This window comes from Mercenaria mercenaria, chromosome 3, assembly GCF_021730395.1.
Source record: "Mercenaria mercenaria strain notata chromosome 3, MADL_Memer_1, whole genome shotgun sequence".
In the NCBI taxonomy this organism is placed as follows: domain Eukaryota; kingdom Metazoa; phylum Mollusca; class Bivalvia; order Venerida; family Veneridae; genus Mercenaria; species Mercenaria mercenaria.
Window position 1 is genome coordinate 93,494,392 of NC_069363.1, and position 13,475 is coordinate 93,507,866.

At 35.8% G+C, this 13,475-nt stretch overlaps 1 protein-coding gene across 1 annotated transcript; it reads right to left on the reverse strand.

Moving 5' to 3' along the window:
• Positions 1–218: 218 nt before the first annotated feature.
• On the reverse strand, positions 219–12,805 carry LOC123524005 (transforming growth factor-beta-induced protein ig-h3-like). Its single transcript, XM_045301862.2, has 15 exons — positions 12,583–12,805; positions 10,882–11,001; positions 8,055–8,177; positions 7,352–7,446; positions 6,305–6,504; positions 5,673–5,864; positions 5,042–5,192; positions 4,347–4,481; positions 3,588–3,800; positions 3,158–3,294; positions 2,734–2,901; positions 2,262–2,360; positions 1,676–1,822; positions 989–1,079; positions 219–730 (listed from the first exon to the last, which is right to left on the reverse strand). Exons 1-15 carry the CDS (start codon positions 12,759–12,761, stop codon positions 492–494), a joined length of 2,289 nt encoding a protein of 762 aa, XP_045157797.1. The 5' UTR covers positions 12,762–12,805; the 3' UTR covers positions 219–491.
• Between the last annotated feature and the right edge of the window lie 670 nt (positions 12,806–13,475).

The window sequence follows — 13,475 nt, forward strand, 5'->3', positions numbered from 1 at the left end:
CATGACTACCGGCTCTTGTAAACCGAATGAACTGAGAAATATATATCCCATAATATGTCGCTCGGAATACATTTCCATTTAAATCGTAAATTTACAATGCAAAATTAAAATCATTCCTCTTGTGATATAGTTTGGTATGAATGAAACTGTTATTTATAAAGATGTAAATAAAAAAATGACGAAGTGTAGGCCTAAATAAAAAAATGACGAAGTTGTGACAGAATTGCTAGGTTTATTTAAGTGAAGCTCACCGGGGATAAAAAGTATCCACCATAAATAAAACAATATGTCACATATTTCTTTACAGAACTTGATCTTGTTTGCTGAATTTGATTTGAACATAGATCTAGGTGTACAGAGACAATTAAGAAAAGTCTAGGTTTTGCTTTAAATTTTAAAATACAAAGGCTTAGATCAGATCATGTTATGAATGATCATCATGCTTATTTGAGAGACCGTTCTTATCAAAAACGTTCTCAAAATTCTCTCGATTATTTGAACTCCCAAATCCACTCCCATGGGCGTCTGCGTCTAGGAGTGGTGATGACGTCATCAATGACATGTACAACGCCATTAGTTGCAGTCAGATCGCACTGAATAACATCTGAGTTGTCAATGTAGGTTTCACCACCTCGTGTCTTGCCAATACGAAACACCTCTCCGGATAGGGTTCGGACCTTTTGGGAATCGAACCAGTTAGCACGGATCACACCAGCACAACAAATTGTATCTGAAAAAAGACCAGAATTTCGATTACTTTAAGATAGTCGATTTTAGTAAATTTTGTTGTAGTTATTGTTGTTGTTGTATTTTTCTTATACATACTAGCTACAGATCTTAGAAGAAATATGTTGTAAAGTGCTGACCTATAGTTTCTCTTTAATCTGAATTACCAGGTAATAGGCCTACGGTTAAATATTATTTAAACACCGTTTTTCTTACAAAATATTTTGTAATACATGCATGTGTTGGTTCACTAATGTTTTACCTCTGGTCACGTGATTCAGAAGCACAGACTTGAGAGTTTCTGGATTCTGTTTGAGTTCTTCCACGGCGTCACTACCAAGGGCTTTAAATGCCTTTATTAAAAGAATGCAATTATATTTACAAACAATCGGTACGGAAAAAAGATACTAGATCTACATTCTATTGTTTTCCTTCAATTAAGTGTTCCTCTACTGCCCACTAGTGGTTTTCAGCTTACGTTTAAACATCACAAAACATATCATTAAAGTTTAACATTTAAATTCTAAAAGCACATCGGGAGCACAGTTAATCTGAAGTCATTTGAGGAATGTGTGAATTTGTGTCATCATAAAAACGTACATGTACGTATATATATACACTTAACATGTATAGCTTAAATATCAAATTTAAACCAAACACACTTTGCTCAAAAGTTATTCACAAGGACTTGTAGCACAAAATAAAAACACACGAAACTAAAATTGAAAGCCGACTTTAACAGGTAGATGATTTTTGTTTTATGCACAAACAGTCTATCTTTATCAGTATATTGGAAGTGAAGAAATATTAAGAGTTTGTAGAAATATGAAAGGATGTGAGTCTTCAAATACATTACATGAATAACCAGTAACAGATTGGTCTTGGAATATACCATTTTAGACATGATATAAAAATTAACCTGAATTTAGCAAACCTTTTGAGTACTTACCTCATCTGTTGGAGCAAACATTGTGTAGGGGCCATCCTCTTGGAGTACGTCTGCAATTCCGGCTATTTTGACAAGCTCTGTCAGCGTGGAAAACTTTTTATTCTGAGCTAACACATCCAACACGTTACCAGAGGGTGGCAACAGAACCTAAAGAAACGTATAAAACGTCAATTTGATTAAACGGTAGCTTGTGTTTGTGTCTATTTTCGAAATTTGTCAAGCACCAAATACAAGATAACACCTTACAATTGAGCGAATTTTGAGAGGATGTCTTTTATTATCTAAGCTGTATGTACTTTCACTATATGATCCACTAAATCATTCATAAATGAGTTTAAGCAAATGAATATAATTTAAACGTTTAATAGAATCAATCAAGAAACCCAGACAAAGTTGACTCAAATGGCTTATATTTACAATGGTTTATCAGTAAGTATTTAATAAAGACACGTCAAAATGTCGTGGATAACGTAAGAACAATGACGCACCAGTCTTTGTCATGGTTGAATTGAAAAAAAAATACTGTCTGACACATAATATTATCTTGTTGTACTAATATACATCTATAGAGCACGAAACATTTTACCTTGTCGATAACGTATACAGCACCATTACAACCTTTGATGGAAGAACTGTCTATATTCGCGCATTGAACTGTCTGTGTCCAGTGACGACCGAATGGAAACTTTGAACAAAAACAAGATTGTATTAAAACATACATTTGACAATTGTTAATTAAATGTTGTTGGTCAATAAGACGTACGTTAAACAAGTTTTTGATAATATATTTCGAAAATAGGGTGTTTTTTTTACATGTAAACTGTTTATGCTACGTCACTTGTCTTAAAGGAGCGGTGGCCTAGTGGATAAGGTATCAGCCGCTCAATCCAGGGGTGGTAGGTTCGAGCCCCACTTGGGTTAAGACCATAACTTCTCATGTGACACCAGTACTGGTTTTTCCAGGAAGCGGACTCGAGAGTGGTTCCAATAAGCTTGAAGCTTTCATCACAATCGAGCTAAAACAAATCAGTATAAATTAAAAAGGAACCTTCACTTACTGAAGAGTATTCGTTGATTCTGAGTTGTGTCCCTTGAAGTGTATCAAGCTGAAGATTATTATAGAACTTGCTGCACGAGAGAACGTCTGGGACTATGTGATACTGGAGCAGTTCTTGGAGTGCTTGCTGGTCCTTTCCAAGGTTAGCCACAACGCTTGCTGGTAATGCCTGAAATTTGTCAGATGGGTAGTGTCAATTATCCCTAAAAATACAGCTTTATTACCGGTGTAAAATAAAATGGTGTGAAGTGAAGTCTATACCTCTCTTGTCTTTAACAAAATTTGAGTTTGATTACGGCTTTATTGCTCTAATAAACGAGTAAATTATATATTTTTCAAGAAGGCAAGTATACAATATACATGTACTAGAAATATTTGCAAAATTGATAAGGTTTTCTGTTTAACAGAACTTATGTTTGACGTACTTTTATAGCCTCGTTGCTTGGTACAAAGATTGTTACATTCTCTGTGTGTCTTAGTTCTTTCTTTAGACCAGCAAGGTCGACAAGTTTTCCGAACTCTACAAGGTCTTTCTTCTCAGCCAGTTGAAGCATGTTTAATGCTGTAATACAGGATACAAAGCAAACCACGTATTGGGTAATACACAAGAGACTCTTAGAAGTTTATTAGATCTTTGTACTAAGTTTTATATAGAACGTATTCATTGTTTTAGCGTATACTAAAAAAAATTATAATACTAGATGTACTTAAAGTAGTGTAGATGTTAGAACATTTTTTTCATAACTGTGCTACTGTTGTACAAGAAACATACGCCATTTTGCTTTATGATCCGAAATATTTATGAACTGTAAGACATGTTTGGAGGGTGTACTACTGCTATGACTGTTTCGTTACCTTCTTCTGGTATAAGTACATCATCTATGATGTATAGTACACCATTTGTGGCCATGATATCGGATGTAACAATTTGAGCGCCATCTACATACAATTTGTCGTCTGCGTCTCTCGACAAGTTAGTGCGTTTCTTGAGAACGTTAGACGTTCGAGTTTCGCCTTGGATTATAGCTGAGCATATCACATTTGGCAACAAATGGTTCTTCAACACGTCTGAAATACAAATATATTCCTTTCTACATACATTATATAACTGGTGATGTAACATTCAAGCATTGCGACACGGTGTAAATTTCCTAGTAGTTGGGCTTTTCTGTAGAATTAAAATCTTTTCTTGAATTTTTCGGCGTGTAGGGACCAGTAATTTGACCATAATACTGGTGAAGTTGAAGTCCTCACGGACTTTTTAAAGAAAATTTAAAGCCATGGCGCTGAACAAGATGTAATTCCAATAATTTCTCTTCCTTAGGTTTTTGTCTCATTGTTAATACTATATAACATCATATGAGCCGCGCCATGAGAAAACCAACATAGTGGGTTTAACAGTTTCTCTATTTCCAATAGGCTTTGAAAGCGAACAGCATGGATCCTGACCAGACTGCGCGGATGCGCAGGCTGGTCTGGATCCATGCTGGTCGCAAAACCATTATGTTGGTTTTCTCATGGCACGGCTCAATTATTATGATTAATAAGGAAGTATGAAAAACTGAAAAGAGTCATTAAATTATCATCTTATGTTCATAAATATATATAACCTACTTTCCATACAATCCGGGTTTGTCATAATCTTCAACAAGAGGTCCTTGTGATTTTTGAAAGCAGTATCTGTTGGTGCGAATAATGTAAACTGTCCGTCCTCTCTAAGCGAGGCTGCCAGTGCTGAGGAGCCCAAAGCTGTTAAGATATAATGCCGATTATGTTATTACTATTATAAAATGACAGAAGTCTGTTTGGTTGTATTACTTTAAATACCATATACAAATGTATAACAAATTCAGTAACGAAGCAATTATTAGCAGGCTTCGGTCGAGTCCTTTCATGAGAGGTAATGTTATATTCAACACCCAATGCGCTGCAACACCATCGGTTTAACTGGAATTATTTTATACAGATACAAGTACATTGAATAAATTTCATGACCCCAAAGCTTAGTCATAAGTTCATATTTGAAAGTGTTATCATTTGTCTATATTTTGCATAATAATCATGCTTAAGAAAGTGATTCACAAGTATTCAGGAAGAAGGCATAAGATACCACTCCACTTTGCGCCGTATAACCATTGGTAGAGAGTATTAAAAAATCGTTGCGGAAACACTTTGAAACACTTTACATTTAAGAATGAACTTGAAAGTAACAAAGACACTGATTCATCCTTATAAAAAAAGTACATTGCAATTCAACAATGTACTAACTTAGGTTCATAAAAAGGAAAACAAAGAATATATGAACTTGCCCGTTTTAAGTGTACTAAGCTCTGGATTTTTCTGTACAAGATCGAGTAACGTTTCAGATACAGGTTTTAGGACATCGTCCAACACGTGAACTACACCATTACTGGCGAGGTTGTCAGCTTTTGTCACCTTTTTACAGTTGGCAGTCAACAACTGGCAACAAAAAGTTATAAATTTTAACATAAATAGATAAATATGTATATTCACTAAGTTTAATGCTTCTATTATTTCATTTATTTGTGTTAATGTATACATGTGCTAAGCTGGTGTGCATGTGCATATATTTTTACACGTATTCCCGTACTGTATGTGCTATACTGAAGACAGAAGCTGTTGTGTGTATATTTCCGACACAAATATCGGTTGATACATTTAAATGGAATACAATGGGATGAAAACTAATGACTTCGTAGTAATTTTAAATTTCAGAACAGAACATAACAAATTAGACCAGAACAATTTCGTTCTGTTCTGTTTAAATTTCAGAGCATGAAAACAGCATTAACGACATATTCTAAATAGACGAATAGGTTAGTTTTTCCGATGGACAAAATACACTGCATATCTTAGCTTGATAAAGTGGTTATTTTTGCATTTCAACATGATACGCGATACAGATGAAACTTTATTTACTTCAACTGGGCGCTGGTACACGTTCATCCTAATTGTCGACTTTAATGGACTAGCAGTCTCGATAATCTGGTTGTCTGAAATGTGTGATGACGTCAGACTTCCTACTGCCACGTGACCAAGGAGAAGATTTCTCGTGTTGTCGACAACAGAATCCTTAATCCGCTCAGAAACCATGACGACATAGCCTAAATCCTGATGAGAAAATTGAAAATAAAGCAATAACATTAAGCATATAACCTTTATAATAAAAAAACATGTGTTTTTAGATATTCACACGCGTCTCCCCTAACACAATAATTTCTGCATCGGTAACCTCTGGTGCGTTCAACATCTCGTATATTTACAGTTTGTTTTGTTCAATGCAATGCGGATTTTGCATAGTGACGTTGCAAAATCATCGGGCCTTTCTGTGACCATGATTATCTCTTGATATTAATTTGTCAGAGGATAAGTTTAAAAGATACTACCATGCAAACAAACAACTAATTAATGCCCCTTCTGCAATTTCTTTGTAAGTAACTTCTTTAACTCAGAAACTGTTTCTATGTGTAATCCTGTATCTAATATTTTGTATATAAGTCTTGTAATTAGCCGTACATAAAACATCTAATGACGAATGGTATAAACTTTACCGTGAGGTTAATACTGGGCTCCATCTCAGACACGAGGGGCAAGAACAACTTCACAGCCTCGTCAGTTGGTGCAAATATTGTAAAGTTGTTGGTGTTTGAGGAGAGAATTTCTGAAGTGAGGCCCGAACTTTCCAGGACCTTGATTAGTTCACCAAGATTCAAACTCTCCAATAATGTTGGGATGTCGTATAAAGGCACCTCTGTGGAATCAGAATCCAAATTAAAATCAGTTAAGAGATCAGGCAAGTCAAATACACACCCTCTAATGATCGTTACTTTGTTAAATAAGTACAACATCAAATTGCATAGGGCATTGTTAGTATTTCATTTGTGGCATTACTCGTATTTAATACCCCAGTCACACATACGGCGCGGAAAGCTACGTCTAGCCACGGATAAAAACGTAGTAATCCGTTTCGACCCGTATTGAAACGTACCTGAGACGTACCTTAATGTAGTAAGCCGTATCAGTTCGTACCAATTCGTACGGCTCAGGTACGGATCGATACGGGTTACTACGTTTCTATCCGTAGCTCGACGTAGCTATTTGCGCCGTATGTGTGACTGTGGTGTAAGTGCGTTCTTTAAGTGGTACCTATAAACGACCCTAACTTTATCAACTTTAGTATTTTGCAGCCGCAAAAACATAATTTACATTAATCATTTACCAGTGGTACCATTTTTTCTTGAAACTAAACTAAGACATTTTCATTTCAAAGTCAAATGATCTTGAGGAATCAAACTGTCTATGGCAAAAAGATAGATTGAGAGAGTTCTTACATATATATATCGTTAACGTCTTCAGTATGTAAGAAGCATGCAAATCGAAACAGTATGTGCGATATTGTCGCTGTTTCTTCTTTAATTGACCATAAAAACATAAATCAACGTGAAGAGTAAAATTTATTTTAACTGAAATAAATGTTGGCATTCGGGACAGCTTCTCTATATTTCTCCCAAGCCGAGTGCACGTTTTCGCTGTGTCTGTATATTTCTACAAAGAATTATTAATGCTTGTTCTACGGTAAAACAACGACTCATCATTACCTTGCATACAGCCAAAGTCGTCCTGTGCCCGGGTGAAGCCAGGGCAACATTCATACAGTTCAACCGTGGTCTCCTGTCCACGTGGTGTCGTCTCCCTGGCAACAAAACAGAAACTGCGTGACAACAGAAATTAATGAAAACTGTTTAATTAAAGAACAAACTATTTTCAGGCATATGTCAAAGGATGAATAAGCATTCAAGCGTTTCCAGCACATACCAGGTTCGCCTGCGTGCGTGTGCATATGTGCGTGAAAGAGTAAAGGTAAAGGTAATGTTTATTTAACGTCACATCTCTTGTGCATCAAACTTGGTATCCAATGACAAATACTTACCTGGAATTATTTTACCTTCTGGTACAAACCTTTAAAGTGTCAAGCAAGGGAGGCAGTATCATTTTTCAAATCACTGATATGACGCAGCCAGTGATCGAACCCCCGACCTTGCGCAATTAAAGTGGACATTATCATTGAGCTATTGAAGTGCGCGCGTGTGTGGGCGTGCGTGTGTGCGTTTGTGCGCGCGCACGCGTGTTTGTTTGTATATGTGTATTTTTACCTACGTGCTATGGCAACATTAACCAACAAAATGTAGGTGTTTAATGTGTTTTTACTGTCGTTATTCAAATTCATTTGCATAACAAATTTGTTCGTCAGCCCTGTTATCAATGTTGGTACAAACTAGGACATATACAAATACAACTTACGTTTTCGTACACTTGAAGGTGGAGTCAGAACCATCACAGATCACAGACTCGTAGCTGAAGTGGGTGCGTATCTCATCTGTATCATTTACAACACCTTCCGTCATCGAGAAACACACGTTTGGTCTGAATATTAGAATACATATTATATCTCATAGATATTGCAGTATATATCGTACGATTACCAGGATATATGACTTAAATTATGATCAATTCTCTCAGACTCTTCCAGAATCTGCTAATATAGGGAGTGCTCCATATAACAAGTTATTCACAAGCTGACGGAAACTCAAAATCAATATTCGCGGTGTAAATGCAATTTCACCAGTACGACGAACTAGAACCGAAAACCTTTCCTTAACCTTTCCTTTCCGTTTCGGAATCGGCTATGGCTTCCATATATACGCCGAAATGTTATCCGAATGTCTGGGGCAAAATATACACGTAGAAGCATAGCAAAATGCAAAGAAACTCCTTTGAAGTGACCTTAATACGCGTGATTATGGTATGTTAGTACTGCTTTGATATTAACAATATGTGAGCCGTGCCATGAGAAAATCAACATAGTGGGTTTGCGACCAGCATGGATCCAGACCATCCGCGCAGTCTGGTCAGGATCCATGCTGTTCGCTAACAGTTTCTCCAATTCCAATAGGCTTTAAAAGCGAACAGCATGGAGCCTGACCAGACTGCGCAGATGCGCAGGCTGGTCTGGATCCATGCTGGTCGCAAACCCACTATGTTGGTTTTCTCATGGCACGGCTCATATAGGGTTGCCGAAGTCGATGGCAGAAATGATCCATATAAAACGGAGAGTCGAATCTAGGGAATAGCATAAGCTTGTTTAGGAATTGCACGAGGATCCTGAACTGTTTTTATGACCGATTGTTTGCATTAGCAAAGAAAAAATCAACTAACTTGTGGGAAAACATGACTCTTTACACCTTTTCGGACCAACCGTGTATATCAGCAAACAGACGGGATTCTTATCTGAATCAGACGATGAGGTTAAAGCCAATTGGTACACTTATCATACAGAAATAATGAGTAGGTCACATCTTTGTTCTTCTTAAACTATTGTTATTGCTTTAATTTCCTTCTTATATAAAGAATTCAAAGGGAACAAAAAGGTTGTTATCTCCTTTTGTTTAAGAACGATGCCATAAAGAAGTTCGTGAGATTGGTTTTATATAATTTCACATACGATCTTAGTAAGAAAGCAGGATACCTATTTAAATAAATAAGCAATCGTTTCACCTGATTTTTTCTCACGTTTTGAGCTATTTCTATCCTCACGTCAGACAGAATCGTGTAATAAAAGCTTATATCAAACCAAAAGCTATGAGTTTTGCATAAAACAAAATCTTAAAAGATAAATGAAAAACCTGAAAATGTTTACAAAAGCCATTGCAGGTCAAGATTTGTTTCAAGATATAACTACAGTAACCCCCATTTCAGCACAAACGTATTCTTAGAATGAGTATTGTTGCAACGGTTATATACCAACGTAGATACCTAAATTATGTTATGTGAGACCATAGTCCTTTGACTATTCCGAACAATCTGAACACACTCTAAGTCAATGGAGAGAAAACAAGAGCTGTCGGAGGACAGCAACGCTCGACTATTCAACAGCCTTGTCAATTGAATGAATACAAAAGTTGAAAAAGGGGCATAATTTTGTAAAATGCAAAGTAGAGGTATTGAACCTCTGTACTGCATGTCATATCATGACAGTGAACAAGTGTGTGAAGTTTCAATCCTTTCCAATTTGTGGATACTGAGATACCAGCTTACATACAAAAACTTAACAAAAAACTGCTAAGTCAAAGGGGCATAATTTTGTAAAAATGCCAAGTAGAGTTATGGGACCTTCACAGTGCATGTTAGATCATGACAGTGAACAAGTGTGTGAAGTTTCAATCCATTCCAATTAATGGATACTGAGATATCAGATTACATACAAAAATTTAACCAAAAACTGCTAAGTCGGAAAAGGGGCATAATTTTGAAAAAAAAGAGAGTAGAGTTATGGGACTTGCTTAGTGCATGTCAGATCATGATAGTGAACAAGTATGTGAAGTTTCAATCCATTCCCATTAGTAAGTACTGAGATACCAGCTTACATACAAAACCTTAACCAAAAATTTCTAAGTCGAAAAAGGGGCATAATTTTGTAAAAAAGCAAAATAGAGTTATGGAACCTGTGCAATGTAGATCAGTTCATCACAGTGAATAAGTGTGTGAAGTTTCAATCCATTCCCACAAGTGGTTACTCAGTTACCAGCTTACATACAAAACCTTAACCAAAAATTTCTAAGTCGAAAAAGGGGCATAATTTTGTAAAAAAGCAAAATAGAGTTATGGAACCTGTGCAATGTAAGTCAGTTTGTCACAGTGAATAAGTGTGTGAAGTTTCAATCCATTCCCACAAGTGGTTACTGAGATACCAGCTTACATACAAAACCTTAACCAAAATCGGGACGCGGACGCGGACGCCGACGCCGACGCCGACGCATGGGCGAGTGCAATAGCTCACTATTCTATGAATAGTCGAGCTAAAAAGGATAGTATTCCGGAATGTTTAAACAGGTACAGGCTGTTCTAAATAAAAACTGCTCAAGATAGAAAAGTCACGTGATAAATTTTACGACTATGGAAAGCAGGCCTTTGTTCCAATCAACTAAGGATGCATTCAATAGTGCTGGGCACCACAGCAGAACAATGCACTATTTTGTTTCTTTCTAAAACATTTAGATGAATACTCTAAATACTCTAAATACTCTGAGTAGTCAGGGGAATATGGACAATTTAGCGTCACTATACCTACCCTTTCCACCAAGGTTCATCTCTCGGTTCGCCGCCCCAACTAAAGTCCATTCCAAACCAGGGGTCTCGCCTAGGTCCTAAACCAAAATTAAATCGGCCTCCATGAAATCCTTCGAATCCCCTGCAAATAATAACATAGCGTGTCACATATGTCTTTAAAGTATATGTGCGTGTAATATTTTACATTCTTTACGTAAATGGTATTCACAAAAAAAAAGCATAGATTTATTAAAAATTACCCCAAACGTAGTCGTCGTTAAAATTTCAAATTATTTAAGTTAGAAGGTCTTTCCTCTTAGGGTCTGGTTCTTGCCTCACCCTTTTAAGAAATACGAAAATTGTGGTTTTACGTTCTACAAAAGCAAGGGGTTGAACTACCTGAATTAAGAATGCACGTTGAAGAAGCGGCAACAAGTGCATACTATTTGTTTATGACAGGAACTGGAGTAAATTGATAAACGGATTACTGTTTCTAGGAAACCGGAAAGTTTTTGTCTTTTTTACAATCCAGATTATGTACACAACACGCAGCGTAAAACAATAACCTCACGAAAGTAAATGTAATTCCAGAGTAAAGTAACTATTCCTGCCAAAAAAGAAAAACAAAACTATTTTGTTTCCTAAATTTTACATTTTTGCATTATCTACATTGATAAACATTAAAATATTTTCATATTAAACTTCTTTTTATATCACAAATAATCGTAAGTTCTCGTTTTCTCCAGACCGACCTGTACTTCTGTTCTATATGCTTACAAACTCTTTCGTGCAATTAATGTACACATTTTACAATTTAATTTTCTCCACTTCAGTAGAATATGGACCAATTCATCAAAGATGTTTTATTTTCACAGCTGTTTTAATTGGCAAAACAATGGCTTTATCACAATAATTATACCTACCATTTTCTCCATATTGACTTCTAAACTCAGTTTTATACACGTTTATTAGCGTTTTGTGAGTTTTAAATCAGTTATCAAACATATAAAACTATAGTGCTCCACAATATTTCCCCTACATCTAAATAAATAAATAAATAAATAATCAATCAGATGATTGTTTGAAGATTAAACGGTATACATAATGACAACTTCTTGTAACGTCTTTTTACATGTCTCGTTTAAAACTGTTATTAACTAGAGTTACATATATTTTCATTTAGCGATATTGTAATATCTGTAATAACTGTTCCCTATTTGTTATTTCTTTCGAAAACATGAATTGTAAGTGTAGTTTTTTGTTTGTTCAACTATCTGAACTTAATGACTTCATTCACAGACATTTTTAATTTTAACCATTTAGTACAATAAAGTTTATTTCAATTAATACAAATTTATTGTAAGTCGGTTGTCATAAAAGTTTAGAAATTAACTGAATCAATCTCGGACCCAAAGCTAACTGCAGGAAAAAAACATACTGTATTAAGTTGCGTACGCAGTGGGGTTCAAACCAGGGATCAAGTACTTTTATTTAGGCAAATAAATCTTCAAGAAATCACATTTTCTTTGAAATTAGCATTTTGACATGAACTACAAGCGTGACTTTTTTCCTTAGAAAAAGATTAAAATATATCTGTTATTTGTATGCAAATATCTCAAATTTAATACAGTTTTTTTCACATTAATAAATCTGAGGTAACTGAAAATATGTTAGGTTAAGAAAAGATCCTTATTTATTAGTAAATACGTGGAAAAAATCTTACCTGAACATCCCATGGTCTCCCATACCCCAGCCGCCTCCCCGTCTGCCATTCCTCATCCTGCGCCTTTCTTCACGATCCCTACCTCGGCCCCGTCCCCGACCCCTAGACCAGCGGGGTCCTGACAGACAGACATCTAATAGCACAGCCAACACTATCAGTATGATAATATATTTTCCCATGATGTGAACAGTACCAAGGCACAAACGGGAATGCGCATTTCAGTCTCACGTGCTAATATGTTGAGTGGACTAAACCACTTGTTCAGAAGTGTAACGTTCAGCACAAGTGTAGATAGAGCAAAGCACCATGAAGCGTGTTATATAACAAAATGGTACCAGCTCTACCTAGCTGTAAATGAATGGGGTCTTGTTTTTGTTTACTTTATGCATGATTCACAGAAGGATGTTCTGTATAATTATATTCTACGGAGGCTGAAACGCGCCATGTAACATAATCGTTCCCTTTGGTTTCCGTGTACATGACTATTGCCATGTTGCAAAAAGAATAGAATACAAAAGGAACAAAAAAAAAAAAAAAAAAAAAGAAAAAAAAAAAAGTGTTAAACCATAATAGAATCATTTGTCAAATATCATAATAATTGTTTAAACATGCATTACGCACGAATACATGGTGCGAATTTACAGTGTCAGGAACAGTTTTGTGTTAATCTAAACATTTTGCAAGCACATTTTTACTTTTGACACCTCTCTTGGAGACTCCAAGGACATGAATCTAAGTAAGTTATCATTTATTTAGGACTTTAGGGGCGGTGTTTGTAAGAGCTATTATAGTTGATACGTCAAAAATGCTTTTCACGAACACCTCTTAACCTAACTAAGTTCTTCTCAAAAGTTTTATAAACATTCGGAAAAAATATGCAATTTCTTGTCCAA